This window comes from Grammomys surdaster, unplaced genomic scaffold (assembly GCF_004785775.1).
Source record: "Grammomys surdaster isolate TR1022 unplaced genomic scaffold, NIH_TR_1.0 193, whole genome shotgun sequence".
Taxonomy (NCBI): domain Eukaryota; kingdom Metazoa; phylum Chordata; class Mammalia; order Rodentia; family Muridae; genus Grammomys; species Grammomys surdaster.
The window spans coordinates 8780779-8804377 of record NW_021604638.1 but is presented as its reverse complement, the minus strand read 5'-3'; the positions used below and the strand labels follow the sequence as shown (position 1 = coordinate 8804377).

The 23599-nt window shown below is 43.4% G+C and overlaps 1 protein-coding gene across 4 annotated transcripts in view; it reads left to right on the top strand.

Moving 5' to 3' along the window:
• The window catches only part of Ncoa3 (nuclear receptor coactivator 3), an 87889-nt gene that overhangs the window by 36916 nt on the left and 27374 nt on the right, over positions 1 to 23599 (top strand). For 3 of the 4 annotated variants that reach the window (XM_028769501.1, XM_028769498.1, XM_028769497.1), the window contains exons 2-4: positions 10454 to 10533; positions 22466 to 22570; positions 22806 to 22978. In XM_028769501.1, coding sequence (XP_028625334.1) covers positions 22485 to 22570; positions 22806 to 22978 — 259 coding nt within the window. In that variant the 5' untranslated portion in view covers positions 10454 to 10533; positions 22466 to 22484. The remainder of the gene's footprint in view (positions 1 to 10453; positions 10534 to 22465; positions 22571 to 22805; positions 22979 to 23599) is intronic. The other variant, XM_028769500.1, reaches the window with a different exon arrangement.

The window sequence follows — 23599 nt, the reverse complement described above, 5'->3', positions numbered from 1 at the left end:
TTCTTTCTTTTTTTTTTTTTTGTTTTTTGAGACAGGGTTTCTCTGTATAGCCCGGGCTGTCCTGGAACTCACTCTGTAGACCATGCTGGCCTCAAACTCAGAAATCTACCTGCCTCTGCCTCCCAAGGGCTGGGATTAAAGGCGTGCGCCACCACCGCCCGGCTTGTTTTTTATTTAATAATCGTCTGCTTTTGGTGATTGAACTCAAGGCCTTGCATGTTATAGGAAAGCATCTATGAGCTTGACTGTTTAAAATGCTCAATTTTCAGGTTAGTTTTAAGTTCATAGCACAATTGAGAGATAGCCACAGCACTCACAGCCTGTATGAGGACCATTGGTCCAGCTGATAAACATGCAGTGACAGGCGTGGTTCCCAGAATGTGGGCTGGGGAGCTACATGAAAATAATGCTGTAAGACATGGCTTTTCTCAGATTGGACTCCAACCTGGGACATAGCCAGATGTTTCCCCCATTGCTGAAGTACAGGCAAGCACCACTACCTTTCCCATTTTAAGCATATTAGCTTGGGTTGTTGGACACTTGCTGCAGGTTGGCTACCGAAGAGGAGATGCTATCTGTATCATTGGTGGGGTTGTTGAGTGCATGATTATGCAGCTAGCCCAGCCCCTTAAACTTTCACTTAGTCTCTTCAGCTTCCTTGGGTTCTCACTTCCTAACTTAGTAATTCTGATTTTTTTTGGAATGCTGATAGATTAGCTACTGTAGTCCTCTGCTTATTGTCTGCCTCTCCACTCAAGGAAGAGCTTCTCTGCATGCTGTGCTTGTTGTATGCTTATTGTGGATTCCTGTGTTTTACTTTAGTCAGTGAGTTATTCTGCTTACTCTTCATCTACAAACTTCAAATTATATCATATGATGGTTAGCTTAGAGTGGTTTTCTCTTTGTAAAGATTTACTTATTATGTATATGAGTATACTGTTTTCCAACATACCAGAAGAGGGTATCAGATCCCATTACAGATTGTGAACCACCTGTGAATATTAACAAAATATTATATATGTTCTCATGTGGGTGCTGGGAATTGAACTCAGGTCCTCTGGAAGAGCAGCCAGGGCTCTTAACCACTGAGCTTACTCCAGCTTCCATCATACTTTTTAAAAAAAGTATATTTCTTAAGACTTTTGTATGTGAGTACAGTGTAGCTGTCTGCAGGCACACAGAAGAGGGCATCAGATCCCATTACAGATGGTTGTGAGCCACCATGTGGTTGCTGGGAATTGAACTCAGGTCCTCTGAAGAGCAGTCAGCCCCCATCGTACTATTTTTTTAAAAATATTTTACTCACTTTTTTTGTTTGTTTTTTTTTTTTTTTTTCATGAGTGGGTTTCTCTGTGTAGCTTTGGCTGTCCTGGAACTTGTTTTGTAGACCAGGCTTGCTTTGAACTCACAGAGATCTGCCTGACTCTGCCTCGAGAGTGCTGGAATTAAGGTCTGTGTCAACACTGCCTAGCTTTTTGTTTGCCTTTTTTTTTTTCCCCAGAGCTGAAGACCAAACCCAGGACCTTGCTCTACCACTGAGCTAAATCCCCAACCCCTTTTTTTTTGGGTGGGGGGTGGTGGGGGGAGACAGGGTTTCTCTGTCTTGCCAGTCTAGTCTCAAACTTCCCAAGTGCTGGGATTAAAGGCATGCATGTACCACTACTGCTCAGCTAAGATTCATTTTTATTTTGTTTTATGTGTATTGATGTTTTGCCTGTATGTATATCTGTGTACTAAGTATGGGTACTAAGTACCTGGTGTCTGAGGAGGTTAGAAGAAGGTGTTGGGTACCCTGGAGCTGGAGACACAGGTGACTGTGACCTATTGTGTGGCTGCCGGTTCTTTGGAGAACAGCTAGTGCTTTGTAGCACTGGGCATCTCCTGTCCCTCAAGAGTCACTTTAATGTATGCATACATGTATGTGTCTTGAGAACATGCCATGGGCGTGCAGAGGATGCCAGGTCCCCTGAAGCGGGAGTTATAGGTGGATTGTGAGCTCGCTCATGTGGGTGCTTGGAACTGAACCTAGATCCCGTGGAAGAACAGCAAGTGGCATCTTTTTAGCCCTTACTTCATTTTAATCTTTAATGTTGTCGTGATGCTAGGGATTGAGCCAGGTCCTCATGTGCTAGACTTGTGCTTGATTCCCCGAGCGAAGTCCTGGGATGGTTACTCACAGTTTGATACCTAGAGTCATTCAGGAGACAGGGAATCTGGGCATGCCTGCGGATGTTACCTTGACTAGGTTGATATGGAATGACCCACCCACAGGCACCATTGAACACATGCACGCAGGATCCTAGACTATACAGAAAGCAGAACTGAGGGCAAACACATATCGTTTTGTAGTTTCATTTCAGCTGGAAGCAAGTCAGAATGACCCACCCTTCCTTAAGTTGATCTGGTCAGATGTTTATCACAGCAGTAGGAAAAACAGTAAGACAAATTCCAGCCGCAGTTTGTTTCTTTTCTTTTTTCTTTTTCTTTTGTTTTTGAGACAGTGTCTCTCTGGGTAGTTCTGGCTGCCCTGTAATTCCATCTGTAAACTAGGTTGTCCTCTAAGTCAGAGATCTGCCTGCCTTTGCTTCCTGAGTACTGGGGTTAAAGGCATGTGCCACAGTGCCTCATTTTTTTGGTTTTTGAAGGCATCTTGCCACTGCAGTCAGGCTGGCCTGGAACTCTGGAGTGCCACCATTTGTCTGGAACCAAGAGTAATTTTCCTGCCTCAGTTCCATTTGTGCTGGATTACAGGTGATTAACACCATGCCAAACCTCACTCTCATGTCTCGCGTGTGTGCATGTCTGTCTGTCTGCATGTTTGAGGGTGTACATCCTAGAGGTTGACATTGGGTGCCTTTATTTATTTTCATTTTTTGTGGCAGGTACTCTCATTGAACCAGAGTTTGTAGATTCAGGTAGACTAGCTGTGTAGCCAACCCAGGAACTTTCTCTGTCTTTCCGGTGCTCTGAGATTATGGGCTTGTGCTCGGCTTTTTACACGGATGCTGGGGCTTTGAACATGTTACTTTAATGAGTCATCTCCCCAGCCCCTTACTGCATATGTATTTCTGAACTCGTGGACTGCATTTTCCCCCTCACATGTACAAACAGTGTCCTAAGTGGGAAGGGCTAGAGATAGTATCTCAAGTCTTCTTGGTTAATCTGCTCCCAAAGTAATGTGTCTTATTTTAAACTTAGGCTGAATAAAGACAATAAAAGTCCCACACTTAAAACCAATACGTGATGTCAAGTGTGCTGGCTTATGTCTTTAATCCTACCACTGGGGAGGCAGATCTTGTGAGTTCCAGGTCAGCCCCGTCTACATAGTGAGTTATAGGCCCTTGAGTGCTACAAGGTGAGGCTTGTCTCAAAAGAAAGGGCAATTAAGAGCATGCGCTGTAGCACTGGAACATTGGTTCAGTGGTTAGGAGCACTGGCTGCCCTTCCAGAGGACCTGGGTTCAATCCTAGTACCCACATGGCAGCTCACAAAAGTCGTTATTCCAGTCCCATAAGATCCCAGTGCCTCCGAGGACACTGTACACATCTGCACAGATATACATGAAGGTAACCCCCCCGCCACACACACACAAAATATAACAATAATATATAGGGCTGGAGAAGGGGGTGGGGGAGCCTTTTTTCTTTTGTTTTTGTTGTTGTTGTTGAAGATTTAGGTCCAGTGCCCTCTTCTGGCCTCTGAATACAGAGCACATACAGAATACATGCAGGCAAATCACTTACTTTACACAATTAAAAAAAATATGAACAAGCAAAAATAGAATACATTTTTATCAGAAACTTAGAAAAATGTGACATGGATTGATCTCATCCTGTAACAACAAAAACATACAACTAAGCCAAAAGCAAACAGCAAACAAAAAGTCAAGGGGTGCTCTTGGGATTAGAACTGAAGTAAATGCTTACCCAGTGCATTTGAGAAGAAGACAAATTTCCCAGTTACCACCTGTCCCTTGGTTTGCTAGGCTGCTAGCACATCCTGTTAGTGGCACATGATGGCCAAACTGTTTACCTGCCTATAGAGTAGTGAAAACAGAGGAGGCCAAGCCCACAGGCCCAGAGCCCCATGGTCCCACAGTCAGTGATGCCGAAGACCCCTTTCCTGTTGGGACACTGGGTACTGACTAAGCTCTGTCATATAGACTGGTACGGACTTTTGCTCAGAGTCTTTCACTCAGCCTCCAGTACCATGGAAAAAGGAACAACCACAACCCCCAGAGCAGCGTGTTACGTGCTCAGTTCTTGTAAGCTGATTTCTAACCACTGCCACGAATAGCTCTGAGTCTAGGAGGGCCTCATCTCTGTGTGGACACGGTTGACTTCCGTTTCCTAACATGATATAGAAAGTCCTTTTGTTGATTATGCATCTAAGTTATCAGAAAAAGCATGGGGCAGCCAGAAAGATTAGAGTCGTTTTCCCAGTCTATGTAGAGAATGGAAATAATATCCTTCTGTACATTGACAAGATGTTTCGTTTTTGTCTTAGGTGGCTCTTGCTAGGTAGCCAGGCTGGCTTTGAACTTGCTGAAGCTCCCTGCCTGTTTTCAGAGTGCTGGGCTTACTTGAAGACAGTGTAAACTTCTGCTTTTGTCATTATTTTAATTTTTATATATTATTAATTTTTTTAAAGCATCTTTTCTTTTTTTAAAGATTTATTTATGAGTACACGGTAGCTGTCTTCAGACACACCGGAAGAGGGCATTGGATCCCCTTACAGATGGTTGTGAGCTACCATGTGGGTGCTGGGAATTGAACACAGGACCTCTGGAAGAGCAGTCAGTGCTCTTAACCGCTGAGCCATCTCTCCAGCCCTTAAAATTTTAATTTGTGTTTGGTTGTTCTGCATGTATGTCTTTTTACCAAGTGTGCCTGGTGCCTTCAGAGGTCAGAAGAGGATGGAACTGGAGTTAACAGAGTTGTGAACTACCATGTTGGTGCTCTGAACCCAGGTCCTCTGGAAGAGTAGTACGTGAGTGAGTGCTCTCTTGACCGTCGAGCTATCTTCTTCCTAGGCTCCCTCCCTCAGTTGTTTTTTTTTTTTTTAATAGTGAGTTGTGTGTTATACAATCATTATAAATGCACTTGGGTGTGGTGGTGGGCACTTAGAAGGCCACGGCAGGAGTTCCATGAGGTCATAATGAGATGAAATCTCACATCTATAGGTAGAATCTGTAAGGAGCTGGTGAAGGGGAAAGTATGGTCAAGATATATTGTATAAAAAATTTAAAAATAACAACATACATTAAACAAGTAACCAGGAAAACCACATGGGTGCTCTGGTGACTATACGTATCTGGAACATCATAGTTTGATTGTTATTTGAAAAATAAAATGAGATACACAATCCTTTTATAGATGGCCATTATAGAAAATTACAGGAAGATGCAGACTTCTTCCTGACTCTGCCTGGTCTGTATGTTATCCAGCTCACTGAGCTGTGTGGGTGCAGAGTGGTACAGATGGAGTGTGTGGTGCGTTTTAGGTTTCCTAGCTGTGCTGGCTGACACTGATTGTTCTGCTTGCCATTGATGTATATTTTAAAGATTTTTTAAAAAAGACATAACATTTGCATAATGCTGAGAGGTAAAATTTCAATTGCATGTCAGGATAAATTTTTATGAATTATTTTCTAAATAAAATTTTTGGATTTTAATTCTGAGTTAGGCCTTTCCTGGTTTGGGGTGAGGGAACTGTGAGCCTGCTCTGTAAGAGCTTGTCTTCCTTTAGGCCTTTGTAATAGGTTTTGGTCATCTTGTAACTGCTAGTTTAGTTTACTTTGCTGTCTGGCATTATTTGTATCATTTTAAGTGATTAAATGGATTTTGTACATTGTCAGGAAGGACCTTTTAGATATAATGTTGACATGAGCATTATGCATATTGAATTAATATTTCTGTGTAAAAAATAGAAATATTTTATGTACCAGGTTCTCAGAGTCTTGCCAATCCTTTCTTGCCAAGATTCTGTGTGGAAATGGAACCCACTTGCTCATAAGTAAATAAGTGCTCTCACCCTCTCTCTTCTTCCAGCCTCATGCCATGCCAGTCTTTGCCTGCAGCTGCAGTGGTAGGCGTTGTTCAGGAAGTGACCTTGGCTTGTATTAATCAAATTCAGAACACACAAAAAAGATTCTTGCTAACATGCTGACTTGATGTAAAATTTTGACGCATCCATTTTCCTGTGAAATGAGGCCATCCTGTAAAAAGAGAAAATTCTCCCAATTAAACATGCGCTTGCATGCACACATGCACTTCTGTAAGCCATGTTTAAAAGAACAAACTAAATGTATTTTAAAATTAGACTTCTAGTTATAAATTTATATCATGTGGGTTTGGAAGTTATTAGAAAATTATTTGTATTACTTTTTTTTCTAATTTGAAGTTACAATATCATTGATTTTATTCATGGTCTGAAACATGTATATCAAGTTTCTGTGTAATGAAGACAGTATGATGTACTCTGGCCTCTGGTCATTGTGTAGCAAGCAAGGCATTATAATATATTGGTAACGAATTGCATTTCAGAAATAGCTGGTATTTGATGATCTTGGTTTGGATAGAACCTACTATCGTATCCTGGATAGTTTTAATAGCCAATGGTGGTGCCTGTATGGGTCTCAAAATAACTTGTAGAACTGCTAAAATTCAGCCAGTTGGTATATAAATTGGCTTATCTATAAATTAGGATTTAGTAGATCATTTTGATAGAGTTTGTACAGCTGTTTGTCTTGAGTGCTTCAAGGAATGGTGGCTCACACCTATAATCCCAGGACTTTGAGCTGGGACAGGAGGATTGCTGCTGTTTTCCCACCATTTGGGGCTATAGAGAGAGATTGTCTTAAACTCCCTCCCACAACCACCCCCCTTAAAAAAAAAAGCAAAAAATAGAGAAAATCAAAACTGAAACAACCCCAAATTGCCATGCTGGCTTCCAGCTCTTGGGCTTCAATGTTCTTGTTCTGCTTCCTTATTGCCCTGGGGAGGAGGAAGGAGAATGGGAACTAGGGGTGGGCGGAGTTGGGGGTTGGGTTGGGGATTGTGGTTGTGCCTCCCCTGCCCTCTCCATCTTGCCTGCTCACTGTTAGTATAAAACTGAGAGGGGGTAGTGAATGGGTTAGTGTATTGATTTTTTCCATTTTGTAGGAAATTTATATAAAAAGCAATCAGGAGGACAGTTCTGCCAGAAGGCTTTGCTTTTGAGTTTGTTCTGCTCACAGAGGGCTGCTCTGGGTCCTGGAGGGTTGGAGAGAACACAGGGAAGCAAATGGCCCCTTAGAAGCTCTAGCCCCATTTCTGTAAATTCCTCTTGAGAAGGATGGCATACTACAGTTGTATCAGTGACCTGAGGGAGTCAGAGCCTAAACACTTTATATGGGCCTCACTATCGAGTTTCTTCTTAAAGCATTTACAGGGAACTAAATGGATATCATCGCCTATCATTTGTTGGTAGAATTTGAAGCCTCATGGAAGAAAAACTTTTCTTAACCTACCCTGATTATTTCTTTGTCTTTATATCATTATCGGTTGGTTTGTTAGATGCTCTAAGATTAAGAAACCCTGACTTGAAGGAGAAAAGGGATAATTATCAAATCATTTTTCTGCTCAAACAGCAGTTTAAAATAAATTAGTCACCTGAACTTAGGGTGTCCGCTGCCTTTTTTTTTACCTTTCCTTCTTAAGAGAAGCCCGGGAGGAACAGCAGCAGCAGCAGTCCTGGTAGCCAGGGAGTTAATGCTCCTGCCGCCCGAGGGTCAGCACAGTCTCTGTTTGCTGATTGGCTGCTAAAAGGTGAAATTGAAACCACTGTAAACTTTTGACCCTGTAGCAGTTCCTGTGGAAAGCCTTCTACTGGTGGAGCCTGCTCACCTCCCACCCCCACTCCCACCCCCTATTTATTTTGTGTGATCCTGCAGGGCTGTACGCAGCTTTTCAGAGAGGGAGAGAGTGGGTGAGGCAGAGGGAGACGGAGAGACAGGGAGAGGGAGGAGCTGTAGAGCAAGCAGCTGCAGGCAGCGTGCTGACAAGCCTGGTTCCTTTCTGTAACTAGGTCCTTACTAACTTAACCTCAGCAAAGAGGTGAGGCCAGTTCATAGACCGCTCTGCCACTAGGATTCGGTGGTCTCTTTTTTTTCTTGTTGCTCCGATGCTCCCCAGCTCTGTGCTCTTCTGAGGTAGCGTCCCACCGTGTGACTGGCTGGCCTGGTGTTGTAATTAAAGGTGTGTGCCTCCACACCTAGCGTTTTTTTTTTTAAAACAGTTTTTTTTTTTAAATCCTTTTTGTCTCCCCTGAGGCTACATGTAGTCTGTGTTTGAGCAAAATGCATGGCTTCACTTCCTGGATGTGCCGAGCTAAAAACTTTGACTTTTAGCTACCTTCATGTATTTCATCATGCATCCTGTCTTTTAGACGGCCGACATTATATAAGTATTATTGGAGTTGGCTTAGTGGGTAGAGGAGCTTGCTGTCAAGACAGATAAGCTGCTGGGCCGGGTCCTCATGGCACAGGAGAGAGAACAGATATCTGGAAGTTCTTCTTTGACTTCAACATTAATAAATAAAAACATTCTCTAAACTGTGTTAATCCTGTTTGCCTTGGGGGGGGGGTCCTGAGATTGAACCTATTTTTTCTTTGTACGTGTTGGCAAGCTCTCACATTGATTTATGTCTCCAACTCATAATTTATTTTTGAGAGGATTTGGCTACATAGCCCAGGCTGGCCTTGGACTAACTACCTTCTGCCTTGGCCTTTGCAGGTTTTGGATTTCAGATCCATGTGACTGCGCCTGTTTCTTTCTTCTCAGTGTGAGGAGTTAACAGGCGTTTTGATTGTAAATCTAGGTAATATTTGCAGAAATTGGCTGATTTCACTCGTTATTTTTGGCAGAGATAAACAGTTTTGAATTTGTATTCATTTTACATCTTTCCCCCATTAATTAATTTATTCATTCATTTTACATCCTGATTGCAGCCCCCGCCTCCCAGTCCTCCCTTACATAGTCCTCCCCTTCTCTATTCCCCTTCCCCTCTGATAAGGGGAAGTCCTCCAACCCCCCATGGGTATCAACTCACCTTGGCACATCAAGTCACTGCAGGACTAGGCACATCCTCTCCCACGGAGGCCAGACAAAGCAGCCCGGTTAGAGGAGCAGGATCCACAATCGGGCTGACAGCACAGTCAGGGACAGCCCCCACTGCAGTTGTTGGGGGGACCCGCATGAAGACCAAGTTACACATCTGCCACTCATGTGCTGGGGTTCTAGGTCCAGCCCATGCATATTCCCTGGTCGGCGGTTCAGTCTCTGGGAGCCCCCAAGAGCCCTTTTACATCTTAGTAGTCTTCAGGGTTGCCCACTCTGTGGTGCTTATACCCCTTTCCCTGTCCATCCTCTTGTCCATAGGCATGGTGCTCATCAGAGGCTCACTTCAGGGCATTGTTGTTTGAAAGCATTTTAGTGCCTGCTTGTATCTGCTTCTGCTTACCCACTGCTAATAATGGTACTATGACTTTTATTTTTATAGTATGTTTTTATTATTTTAAATTGTGTATGTGTATTTGAATGTGAGTGCCGTGCTATCTGAGGCCAGAGATGTAAGATAGGAGTCACAGGTGGCTGAGGGTGGCCCGTTGGGGGTATTGGGAAACAAACTCAGTTTTTTAATATTCTGATATAATATATGAATATTATTTGATATGCTTTATATAAGCTCTTAACTACTGAGCCACCTATCCCATCCTCCTGTGAGTTTTTTCCTTTTCCTTCCCCTTCCCTCCCTTCCCTTTCCCCTCCCCTTTTTTCCCTTTCCCTCCACTTCCCCTCTTCCCCCCAACTTTTTCTCCTCCCTTCCACCTTTTCCCCTCCTTATATGACCAGGGTGGCCTTGAACTGAAAAAGATCCACCTTCCTCTGCCTCCCAAGTGTTGGGAATAAAGGTGTGCACCACCATGTCTGGTCCATGAATTCTTTATATTGCCATGTGCCAACACAGTCCTGGCATGCAGCAGATGTGTAGCAAGAATTTAATTGAAATTTTCTTGCACAAGGTCACTTCAGAAAACTGTCTTTTCAAAGGTTGTTTTGGGAAGCCAAGGCTGTTGCTTTCTGTATCTTTCAGATTGGGTTTGTCTAGAACTAAACTTGCATTTCTAAGGAATTAAATTACAATAGTAAGTTTGAGGTCAGGTCGATCTTTCTCTTGTGCATCAGAGTGAGTGGTAGTGCACAGTATAAACCCCACTGTCTTCTACATTGTGAATGCTGTGCTTTTTAACAAAAATAAATCACAAGTATTGCTATGGCAAAGAAGGCATCTAGTTTGGTTCCCAGAGGAGGTTGTGTTCGAGGTGGCCTTCTCACACCCAGGGGAGAGATGGGACTGATGCTAATGCTTAATTTAAAGAAAAGACAATAACTGCCCCCTTCCTTTGTCCTTAGGGTCAAAAGATTTGCTGAACAGTGGACTCCGAGATCGATAAAACTAAGCTCCTACCCGACCTTACTGACCAGGCCAGCAGGTAATTCTTGTGCTTCCTTCCCCTGATGTAATTTTCCTTTTCACTTGACCTGCCTGGAGGCTCTGCTTTCTCCGTGTCTTATGGTGGTTGAGCAGGTGGGCCTAGGCCGAGGGAACACACAGGTGTGCCCGTCTACAGTACACAGACAAACACTCAAAGTGGGGCAGGAGGGAAAGCAGCCCTGCCCACCTCTCTGGGAATGTTTTAAAGGTTTTGGTGAAGATTGGAATCTGCCTGGCACAGTGGTGCATGCTTTAGTCCTCAGAGAGGCAGGCCAGCCAGGGCTACAAGGTGAACTCTGTCTAAAAACCAAATTGGAATCAACCCCAACCCATGTTTGCTATTTTTCTCAGTTTGCTTGTGCAGACAAATAACATTTTATCTGTCGGGTTCTTAACCTTTGGTAGTACATCAGAATAGTAAAATGAGGATAGAAAACCTGTCTGACTGCCCAGAAAGCAGGCGCGCCTTCCCTAGCTAGTGAAGTTTGTATTTTCCTGCAAGTTCTTGCTTTGCTAGCCCCAACATCTGGGGCTTTGAATCCCACCCTCCCCCCTCCTTCAGTACATTTACTAAACCGGCTTTATCTGCTTTGCTACTTTCCTGTCTTTTACTTTTGTTCCATTTTCTGTTTCTAACTTTAGTCCTCTGTAGGTCAAGAGCATGATGATTTCACACTGCCTTTACTCTTGTCCTCGCTGCTTCTGGGATCTGCTGCTGTAATTTTGCTACCGGAGTTTGTTGTGTTCATTTTCCTGTTTGTTGCACCCTCCCCCCCCCCCCCCAAAAAAAAAGAAAAAACCCAACAACCCCAAAACCAAGGGACAGTGGCTGGGTTACTGCTCAGTGTTCCTGCCACCTGCTGAGAATGCTTCATGTGTTTAAGCCACAGCCTAAGCACCGAAGTCAGTTAGGAACCTTTCTATTCTGTTTTTTGTTTTTGTTTTGTATTGTTTATACTAAAGAATTGATTCAGAGCTTGTCCTCTGAGCTTCTAGACTGCCTGGTCCTCTGGCCTTTTGGATGTCGCCACCTACAGGCAGGATAGGTCTTTACCCTGTCATTTGCTGCCCACTTGGCAGCTCTGGAAGAGAGTTCACAGATGCACCCAGAGGTGTGCTGTGCCACTCTAGGCACTGATTGATGGCTCATTCCAACCGAGCTGTCAGTCAGGGTGAACCCTCACAATATAGTGGATACATAAATACAATGTGGGTAGAATAGTTTAGTATGGGTAGAACATTTAACTTAAAATTCTAGTTCTAAAAGTTCTCCTGAAGGGTTTGTAAGATAGTTCAGCTAGTCATGACACCTGCTGCTGAGACCCACATGGAGGGGGGAGATGTGCCCAAGTTGTCCTTTGACCCCTAAATACATCATGTTCTCTTTCTCCATGCAAAGTCTCATTAGAAGTTCCAGTTATAGTGAATCAATGTGAACAAAAATGTCAGAGGCTATTGGCTACCAGGTTGTAAAGATTGCCCTTATCCCTGGCCTTCGTTAATTTCATTCTGTGCTACCTTACTAAAATATAAGCCCCACCGATGGGAAGCTTATAAAAGATGCTGTCTTAGAGCCAAACTATTTAACCATTTTTAAAAATTTTTTATTGGATATTTTATTTACATTTCAGATGTAATCCCCTTTCCCCATTTCCCCCACCCAGAAACCCCCTATCCCATCCCCCCATTAACTGTTTTTTTAAGCTTATTTTTTTGGGGTGTATGGCTCAATTAATCTTTCCAGCTGCCTGCTTAGATATCATAACTCTCAGCATAAAGTCAGAAAGCCCAGACAGCCAGTTTTGTAGTATGGAGGCTAATAGGGCAGGGCTGTGGTCTTTCTCTGTAAATTTGCATAATGATCATTTTGTATACAGATCTCGGGTTCCTTCCAACTGTGCATTTTTGTGGTTGATATATCTGGTTCTTCATGTAGATTCTTTCTAATTGCTTCTCCCTACTCAAAAACACAAGATTGCTCTTGAGATGAACAGATAAGAGAGTCTTACTGTGTTGCTCAGGCTGGAGAAGATAACAGGGCCCCGAGCTCAGTGACTGTCTTCCTTCAGCCCTTTGAGCACTGTTATTATGGGTGCACACCACAGTGCTTGAATGCTAACAGTACCTTTTAAAGGAGGAGGTGTTTGTGGGGAGAAGGAAGGATACATACATAATCCCTTTTTTGTCATTTAGCCCAGGTTGTTACCCCACCATTTTAGAGGCTGAGGTGGCCAGCCAGGTCTCTGATGAGTTCCAGGATGGCCAGGGTCACAGACCTTATATGCAAAAAAGCCAAACCAAAACACTCCTCATCCCAAACTTAAACATGTCCAGTCTTGGATGTGCCATCGATGACCTGCTAAGTCCATGTTTTTTCTGTTTTCTGTCTCTTGTCCACTAGATAGTAGGATGAAGTTTCTCGTGTTTTTGTTTTGTTTTGGCTTTTTTTAAAGCGGGGTTTCTCTGTGTAGTCCTGGTTGTCCTGGAATTCACACTCGTAGACCAGACTGGCCTTGACCTCGGATCTGCCTGCCTCTGCAGTGGTATTGCAGTTCTGAGTTCAGCGGCGTTGGCCGCCACTGTGTGGAAGGTGGGATGACGCCTCAGTAGGTATGGTGAGGGTTATTACTGGGAATGTTGACCTTTCCGAGTCAACAATAAAAAATTTAATGCAATGTAGTTTGGTCATATTTATGGTCTCCCTACCCCCCAACACCCAATATTCTTTTTTTTTTTTTTTTTTTCGAGGCAGGGTTTCTCTGTGTAGCCCTGGCTGTCCTGGAACTCACTCTGTAGAACAGGCTGGCCTCGAACTCAGAAATCCGCCTGCCTCTGCCTCCCAAGTGCTGGGATTAAAGGTGTGCGCCACCACTGCCCGGCTAATATTCTTTCTTTTAAAAAGAAAACCAGAAGAGATACAATCCAGCCGGTTCTAATGGCAGTTCTTGTACAGCATTAGGTGGCTTGCTGATATGGAGGACAAGTCTGTGAGGAAGAGTTAAGTACCATAGCTTAGGCGTCCAGTCCAGTGCAGTGCAGTCCAGTCCTTGTTTTCCCTTGCTATTTTGATGGGTTGGAGTGAACCGTGTTTTCTCTCTGTTACAGTTGAGCTCTCCCTTCTAGCCCACTGTCTGAGGATTAAATGGGAGTGATAAATGGTATGTATGTATCTGCACCGGCACTCAGATGTCAGACGAACTGTTCACACACACCATGCGCTTTCAAATTTAAAGCAGTGCTTTGTATGTTATGTGCTATGATGTATGTCTGAGGTCGTCTTTTGAACCCAGTACTTGAACTCTTAGGTCTTTATTTTTGTTCTCTGTGTGTCTGTCCTTGAATGCTACACAGCTGTTCTTTTGTTTCCCTGTTAAATTTTTCGAATTACTGAATTTTGTATGTATTCTTGGATATTTGTTTATCCAATGTTTATTTAATGTGCTCTGGGAGTTTGGCTGGCTTGCATGTCTGTGCACCACGTGCATGCACTGCCTTTAGAGGATCTTCTAGAACTAGAGTCTTGGTGCCTCTGGAACTTGAACACCCCTCCCTGCAAGTCTTCTGCTAGAGCGCCTGTGCTCCTAATTGCCGAGCCGTCTCTCCAGCCCCCTTGGTTAGCTTTAAAATATCAATGATGATGACGACGATGACGATAAGGGGTCCAACATACTTTAAATGTAATGATGGGTTATTAGATTGAACTGTGCTCTGCATGATTAGTTTTTCTCACCTTTTTTGGCATGGCTTCTTGAGGACTTAGATTCAGATCTGGGCTTGATGTAAAGTTCTGTTGCTGTGACAGCAGCCCATTTTGTGCTCAGCCCTCCAGTTCTGAGGATCAGGCCTGTGCTGGGCAAGCACTCTGCTGCTGAGCAGTGCCTCTCAGCCTTCACCCCAGGCTTTCTCTCCCCCTTCTTCTGACACGAGGTCTCATAGTTTATACTGATCCTCTGCCTAACTACATTAGCTGGGATGACCTTGACCTTCTCCTCCCGTCTCATGTGCTGGGGTTACGGGCGTGGGCCGTACACTTCTCTCACTCTAGTTTTTCAAAACCTTTAAAACCAGTTGTTACGCTCAGGCTTATGACTACACTTTAAAACTTGAACTGTAATTTTGGTGACTCTTCTATTTAGGGCCATTTACGTGGTTTTGTTACAAATGGAAAAGACATAGCTATTTTTACTTGAATGATGTGACTGCTTTTTAAAAAGCCTTTTTAAAAAGAATATTTTAAATGTGTTCTTTTAGAATGACACATGTGTATGCAATGTTTTTGATCATATACATTCTCAACAACTCTCCTAACTCCCCTGAGAGCCCCCAATATGTCCCCTTCTAACTGCCTTATTTTTTTATTTTATTATTATTTTTTGGGGCCAGGCTTTTGAGACAGGGTTTCTCTGTGTAGTCTTGGCTGTCCTGGAACTCACTCTGTAGACCAGGCTGGCCTCGAACCCAGAAATCTGCCTGCCTCTGCCTCCCAAGTGCTGGGATTAAAGGTGTGTGCCACCACTGCCCGGCTTATCTTTTTAATTTAATTATTTTGCTATTATCATTATTTTGAGATAGTCTCACATTGTAGCATAGGATAGCCTGTAACTCACCATATAGCCCAGGCTGGCACGGAGGTCTTGGTGATCCTGTGCCAGAGTTCCTGTGTTAGGGTTGCAGGTATGAGCTATCGCCTCCAGCGCCTTTAGTTCTAAGAGGTCATCTTTCATGAGAAGCAGACTGCAGATAGTGATGTATAGATTTGAAATGTAGGGTGAACTTACTAAAGCAAGAGTATTGATACAGTTATTACTTTGTTTCAGTATTTTGAGTATGCTATTTGCAATATAAGTAGCATTTGGATCAGAAAGATTGCTCAGTGGGTAAAGGTCTTACCACCTGAGTTCTGTTGCCATAACACTCATTAAAAGCCAGGTACAATGGCATACACCTAATTCCAGCACTCCTAAGGTGACATGGGAGTGGAGACAGGAGAATCCTCCTGAAGTTCATGGGCAGGCAGATGTAGCAGCAGAAACAGGAGGCACTGCCTTAACATACTATTGGCACATGTACCAGCCCCTTACTCCCAAAAGAAACTAAACAATAGCAGCTTGTTACTTAATTATTACCATTTTTAAGTTTTTTTGAGGTGCAATTTTGGCTGTGATACCTTGGCTAGTCTGGCACTTGCTCTGGAGCTCATAGTGGACTCTTGAACTTGGTGAGTCCTTGTGCCTGAGCTTCCAAGTGCTAGGATTCTAAGTGTGTACTTCCATGGTGCACAGAATGCTTTCAGAAGAAAATTTGTGTTTACAATCATGTTTCATTCCTGAAGTCAGACCAGTGGTTAAGGTAGTTTCCTTTAAGTGTGACATTTTTGGAATATGTAATGAATACTTGTGTGTTACAGGGTCTTTCTATAATAGCCCAGATTGTTCTCAGACTTAAAGTATTTTTAACTTTTTATTCAACTGTGGCATTATTCCTGGAATGCAAAATTTATCTTTTTAAAGTCATATTTATTTTATGGTTACTAATGTTTTGCCTGCCTGTGTGTATTGTGCATGATGTGTGTATGTTGGGTCCCCTGAGACAGATTGCAAATAGCTGTGAGCTACCATGTGAGTGCTGAGAAAAGAGCCCAGGTCCTTGGCAAGAGCAGCAAGTGCTTCCCACCACCGAGCAGCCCTCGAGCCCCGAATTTACCTTTGTTTAACGCAGTCACCATTTTTCTGTAGAACTGGTTAAAATTTTAGTTTTTGTTCATGAATGAGTTTTATTCAAAGTGGACACACACACATGCATACGCACATGCACACACATGGATTAAGGACAGAGGTTGCAGCTCAGGTGGTAGAATGCTTGCTTTGAATGGGACTCTAAGTTCAACACCCCCCAACATCCCAAATGAATAACCATACAAAACAAGCCTTTGAGTCAGTGATACTATACCTCTCAAGTACCTAGTTTTGAAAATTAAATGTAATTGGCTTAAATATTAGGCTAACGGTTTAAAGAATGAAATAATGTACAGCTATTATAAATGGTCGTACCCTTTAGGGGCTAAACTTTTAATTATTTCCTTATAATTCTTTGTTTCTAAATCTATTCCCAAAAGAATCTTAGGCGGGGAGGTAAAGCACCCGGGAGGTAAAGGCAAAACCTCTGTGAGGTTATCTGGTCTATGTAGCAAGCTCCAGGCCAGTCAGTGGAACATAGACCCTGTCTCAAAAGGAAAAACTAAGGCACAGTGCCATTTGGAAGTTAATATTGAAAAGCTACACTTCTAGCCTTGCGTAAATTTGCTGTGTGTGATCAGTGCATACAGCTGGTGGATTCAAAATTGCCCCATTTAGGTCTTTGTTTTGTGGATTCGTATGTATCAGACAGGAGTGCGTGGCAGCGGACGGTGATCCAGGATAACAGGAGCCTTAGTCACGGTCACATTTTCAAACAACTTACCATTAATAATGAGAAACTGCATTCTTAGTGGGCGTGCATATCAAACACATTGCAAGTACACAAGCATCTGAAGATGGATGCTGTAGGGGGCTTGACTCATTTCTGTGGAATTTTCTGTTTCACCATTTTTAAGACCATCGGAGTAAAAACATAACATCTACACACAGTGCTCTCGCAATGTCATCTACGAGCCAGCCCTTCTTTAATTTCCATATCCTGAAATGTGACCAGCATGTAGAAGGGGAGTAGGGAACGGAGCCCCGTAGACCAACTGTGGAAAGATTCTGAAGGAAGGCATGCTGAGTAGAGTGGAAATGACTTCTAAGTTTGTTGTTCTTCTTCTTCTTTTTTTTTTTTTTTGGTTTTTCGAGACAGGGTTTCTCTGTGTAGTCCTGGCTGTCCTGGAACTCACTCTGTAGACCAGGCTGGCCTCGAACTCAGACATCCGCCTGCCTCTGCCTCCCAAGTGCTGGGATTAAAGGCGTGCGCCACCACCACCCGGCTTTAATTTTGTTCTTAGCTTTTAAAAATTTGCTAGTGATGATAGTTGAAAAGGGTTTGGAGTAAAGCATGTGTTGCAGGCTGGTTAAGGAAAGGAACGCTGTGTGGTTGGCATAGGCATCACGTGTCAGAACCTACCGACTCCTAGTACCATTGGTGTGCAGATCACACTGGCTTGCTGCAGGAGCATGCTCTGACTGCAGAAGACTCGGCAGCCCACACAGATGTTACTCTGCTGCCTGCAGTTGTAGACATCACTCTGCAGGCTTGGCTTCTCAGGTCCTGGGAAGGAAGGAAAAATTAATTAGTTGTATGCATGTGTTTTTGTCTGGGCTTTTGATAAATTGTTTTATGAAGAAATGTAAGAATCCTGAGTCTCTTTTGGCAGTTCATAAGGAAACCATTTTACTAAGAATGCTGTATAGTGAAAGACACTTTCAGTTTAATCGGGTTATATTGTCAGTGTCTTTACTCTGACTTCGGGAAGGGGGCTGCAAGTTCCTCTTCCCCTCCCCTCCTCCTCTCCCTCTCCTGCCTTTGCCTTCCAAGTGCTGGAATTAAAGGCATGCACCACATTTTTAACTATGAGGGGTCTGGAGAGATGACTCGGTAGCATTGGCTACTCCTCTCAAGGACCTGGGTTAAGTTCCCAGTATATGTATGGTGGCTCACAAACCATTTGTAACTACCGTCCCTCCTTGGACACTACATGCATATAGTACATAGACACACATGCATACAAGACACTCATACATATTTTCAAAAGATCAATTATGAGCATTAACTTGGTTTTTGTTTTATTTTGTGTTTTGAGACAAGATCTCATTCTGTGGTCCTTGCTGGACTTGAGCTCAATCTGTAAACCAGGCTGGCCTAGAGCTCACAGATCTGCCTGCCTCTACCCTCTGGGTGCTGGGATTAAAATCATACACCAGAATTCTGGTTTCAAAGATCTACTTTTTAAAACAACATTAATAGGTGGCAGTATTATTTGAACAAAAGCCCACATCTGCTAAACACTGAGTTAAGTTTTGCTGTTGGAAACAGGGTTTTTAATCACTTTTACATTGTAAAAATGCTAGATTTCTATTTTTAGGAAATGGAGTTGAAATTCAGAGATGGAAACTTGGGAGGGTCCTGCTCATACTGAGTCAGCCCTGAGATGGGCCCGAGGCCCTCGTCTTCCCTTGCTTTACTTAGCTTGTCTGATAAGTCAGTGTGTACATGTGTCTGCTGAGTGTGGGGTCAGCTTATCTGCTCGGCTTTGACCTCACATAGTATCCATGCTGACCAGATGATCTGTTTCACTGAGAGGCACTCGGACAATGAGTGATGGGATTCTCTTTCTTACTCTTTGTGATTGATGAAAATTGATAATTTTGTTCACATTTACTATTTCTATGTGTGTGCTCATGTGCAATTACCACCTCTCCTTGAACATCAGTTCTTTTCTTATTAATCCTGAGCATTTATTTCTAACTTGATTAAAAGATTTTACTATATGGTTACTGAATGTCTTATTTTTCTTATTTTGGCTCTCTTAATTCAGTTTAAAAATACTGTTTTAAATTGTAGCCTACAATCTTTATATTGGGTGGGGAACAACTTATTTATTATTATTTTTTTTATTTTTTGTTGTTGTTGTTTTTGAGACAGGGTTTCTCTGTATACTCCTGGCTGTCCTGGAACTCGGTCTGTAGACCAGGCTGGCCTCGAACTCGGGAGGCAGAGTGCTGGGATCAAAGGCGTGCGCCACCACCGCCCAGCTCGTTTATTATTTTTTAATAGCTTTTTGAGACGGGTCTTTCTGTGTAGCTGTGGCTGGTCTGGAACTTGAAATGTTGACCAAGGTAGCCTTGAACTCACAAGGAGATCAGCCTGCCTTTGCCTCCTGAATGCTGAGATTGAACAAGTGTTTTAATATGTTGGCTTGCCTGTGCTGTGGCATGTGTGTGTGGGTCACAGGACAACTCCTAAGAGTTGTCCTTCTTTCTGGGAGGCTGTGAATTCTCTCCTTCTACCCTGTGATTTCTGGAGGTCTGATTGTCAACTGCAGGAAACCAGAACATGCCATTTGAAAATGGGCCTCTTTGAGACAAAGATTATTCAGAAAAAGTCATGTGGAAGTCAGGATGGTATTGGGCCTGGCAGAGCATGGTTCAGGCAGTGGGGACTAGGGAGAGGCATAACGCCTGTGGAGGTAACCCTTAACTCCCCAGACCCCATACCTCATGCCCCTATCCAGCAGATGTTACAGCTCTTCATGTTTTTGCTGAGAAGCTTTGTTACCTGGTTGGAGATAGTGGGACTTATGGGATAAATTGTTTGCTTTGGTGATTGTTTGGTTGGCTATGGAGTATATTTATAGCTTCTTTCATTCCGGATCTAGTTATGGTGCTAGTGGCAAGCTATTTAGCCACTTCCCTGTCTGTAAAACAGAACTAATCGCACACATGTGTGGTGGGGGCCATCATCATGAATAATCACCCAGTGTATGTAAGAAGTTCAGTGCCATGCTGCTCTGTGTCACTCACTCCCTCTCTAGTAACCTAGGAAAAGGGAAAGACTTAACCAGTCTCTGCTACTTTATCATTAGGTTTTTCTCAGGCCTTAAAATAACTTGCTGTAACAGAACACTGGAATTGATATTTCTCATTTAATCTCTTTTTAAATGTTTGTGTTCCTGTGCATGCACACATGCCTCAGCCTACAGATGGAGTACAGAAAACATGGGTCCTTTCCTTCCGGCTTGTGGGGTCCAGGACGGATCTCTGGTTGCCAGGAACAGAAGCAAGTGCTTCTGCCCTCTGAGCCCTCTCACTATCTCTTTCCTTTTGGTCAAGTGTGTCCTTGTGCTTCAGGCTAGTTGGCAAGCCTTTTCTCCTGTCTGAACCCTGAGATAACAAAAAAGGAAGTTGGTTAATGTTAAGTCATATACCGAAATTTTAATGTTTTTTGAGGAGGGAGCCACTGTCAGTCTTTGTCACATTCAGCTACAGTGAATTGGCACCACTCCTGATGCTCAATTCCTGCTGTATACTTGGTGAGCTTGGCTGTGACGTATACAAAGGCGGGGACTGTTTTTATCCGCCCACATAGTCTCTTTCAGATTCTTGTTCAGTTTGAACTTTGTCATAGACGTCCTTCTGAGTGACACAGAGACAGATCAGATTGGCAGCATAGAAAGGTGTTCTGAACTGCTGTTCTGTGCTGTTGGTGGCATTTATGAACTCCCTGTGTGCTGTGCACTGGTCTGTATTTCACAGCAAAGTCAGACCTGTTAGAGGGAACAGATCAAACAAGAACTGCTCTTCACTGGGATCTGCAGCTTGAGCCCACATCTTGCAAGGGCAAGAAGATACTGTGTAGAAATCTGGACTAAGTTAAAATAATCTTTAGCCAGGCAGTGGTGGCGCACGCCTTTAATCCCAGCATTTGGGAGGCAGAGGCAGGCAGATTTCGAGGCCAGCCTGGTCTACAGAGTGAGTTCCAGGACAGCCAGGGCTACACAGAGAAACCCTGTCTCGAAAAACCAACCAACCAACCAAAAAAAACCAAAAAAACAAAAAAACACCCTTTGAATTGATTGGTAACACAGCTAGATTTGTTGTAGTTCTGTCTTTTGAAAGACTCGCACTTGCCTCTTCAACTCTGTGTGTCTGTCTACATGACTCTCTAGAGGGCTCAAACGGTGTGCATGACCACAGGTATGACAGCAAGTGCTTGTTTTCCCAGTATGAGCAGAGGCAGGAGGATTGGCGCCCAGGGCCAGCCACAACTATGGGTTCCAGGCTAGTCTGGGCGATGAGGCCCTCCCTGTCTCAAAACAAATATGACCTACATATTTTAAGTTTGATCATGTGGGTTTTTTTTAAACTGGCCTTTCTGGTAGTATTATGCCACCTAGTGGCACATTTGCAGGGTGGCTGGCTGAAATATTAGATGTAACACTGGAGGCTTGAGATTCTTTAAACCAATGATTGTCATGTTCAAGCAAGAGTTTACCACACATGAAAGCCTTAGTAAATGAGGCTTAATAGAGCCCTCACATTATAAACTCAAAAAGAAATACCTTGTATTTATCGTCTTAGTGTTTGGAACTTAACCAAGATACATTATTTTTCTGGCAGTCAGTATGTAAATAATGGTTGCGGTGTGGCTTAGGGCAACCCTTGTCGTGTAGAGTGTATCTGGCTTTGCACCTCTGCTTCAAGAAGGACAAGGGATAGTTTTCAGTCATGTTGGTATAGTTCTGGGCTAACTTGGACTTAACAATGGAGGAGAAATGATCCAGTGGACAGAAGTGCTACCTAGAGAAAGAACCCCGGGGTCTGGAGGATGAGCTCTGTTCCCAGCATGCCCACATGGTGGCTCATAACTGCCTCTTAACTCCGGCTCTAGGGGATTGGCAGCCTTTTGTGGCTTGTGCGGCCACTGTATGCACATGGTATATATGTGCACAAGTATACATATGTATATATACATGTAGATAAAGCACTCATACACAGAAAATAAAATAAATCTTAAAGCCTAGTCTGGGCTTATTACTTGAAGTGTTTTTACCAAATCATTGGGTAAGCTTTTATTACTTGGATATAAATAAAATTTAGAATTGTTTCAAGATTGAAGTCTTGATAGTCATTTATTAAACATAATTTATTTTGTGAAATGTATGTTGACACTGGGCCTTGATTGGCCTAGAACTTGCTATGTAGACCAGGCTTACCCAGAATCCTTAATCTTCCTGACTTAGGAATCCTTAATCTTGCAGCCTTCTGAATGCTGGAGTTAGAGGCTTGCACCACCATGCCCAGCATAATTACAAAGCATCTGAGCTCTAAGCTTATGCAAACACACTCACTCATAACAGAAACACCCCAGGACCACAGGATACAGCCATTCTACCGTGTGACATCTTCATAGACAATACATGTTTTAATGCTTTAATCTTGTCACCTCTTCTTTCGTAGTTGCAGATCTGTGGTCAGGATGAGTGGACTAGGTGAAAGCTCCTTGGATCCGCTGGCCGCTGAGTCTCGAAAACGCAAACTGCCCTGTGATGCCCCAGGACAAGGGTAGGTGATGGATGGGAGAGCTGGGGTTGGTGTTTCTTAAGGCCAGAGGCTAATCAAAGGTGGCACTGAGGGGGGCTGCAGGGACTTCTTCAGTGTATGCTTTGTGCTACCACATCTGATGGTTCTTGTTGGCTGGGTTTAGTTTATTTCACACAAAGCTAATGGGTGATACGGGGTAGATTCTGCTTAAAGCTTTCTTGAGAGGTGTGAGTCGTGGCTTTTCTCCATCTTCCAGTCTTGTCTACAGTGGTGAAAAGTGGAGACGGGAGCAGGAGAGCAAGTATATAGAAGAACTGGCCGAGCTGATATCTGCAAATCTTAGTGATATTGACAGCTTCAATGTCAAACCAGATAAATGTGCCATTTTAAAGGAAACAGTGAGACAGATACGTCAAATAAAAGAACAAGGTAATACAACGTTAGAAAAACACCCAGTCTTCTAATATGTGTGAAATCTCCCCTCCTCCTCCCATTTTGGATCAAGGAGATTGAGTAGGGCCTCACTCATGCTAAGTAAGACTTTACCAAAGTCCCATGAGTTGACTGACCAGCTTTGATTTTTAAGAAACAATTAACAGAGAATTGGCAGAAGTCCGATGTTCTTCAGCATGCAGAGTGCTTGTGGGAGGGAAGCTCTGGGGACTAAGGACTAGCATGTGAGCAGAAAGGGAGCCAGGCATCTTCTGCCTTCCTGGGAAACCGTGAGGCTTTTCTCTTATCGGCCAATGTGTTGTGCATGCATGTATACCTACCGATCTCTCTCTCTCTCTGTCTCTCTCTCTCTGTCTATGTCTCTGTCTCTCTGTCTCTGTCTCTGTCTCTGTCTCTCTCTCTCTCTCTCTCTCTCTCTCTCTCTCTCTCTCTCCCTCTCTCCCCTCCGTGTGTATGTGTGTGTGTGAGAGAGAGAGAGAGAGAGACAGAGAGAGAGAGAGACAGAGAGACAGAGACAGAGAGAGACAGAGACAGAGAGAGAGACAGAGACAGAGAGAGAGAGACAGAGAGAGAGAGAGACAGAGAGAGAGAGAGACA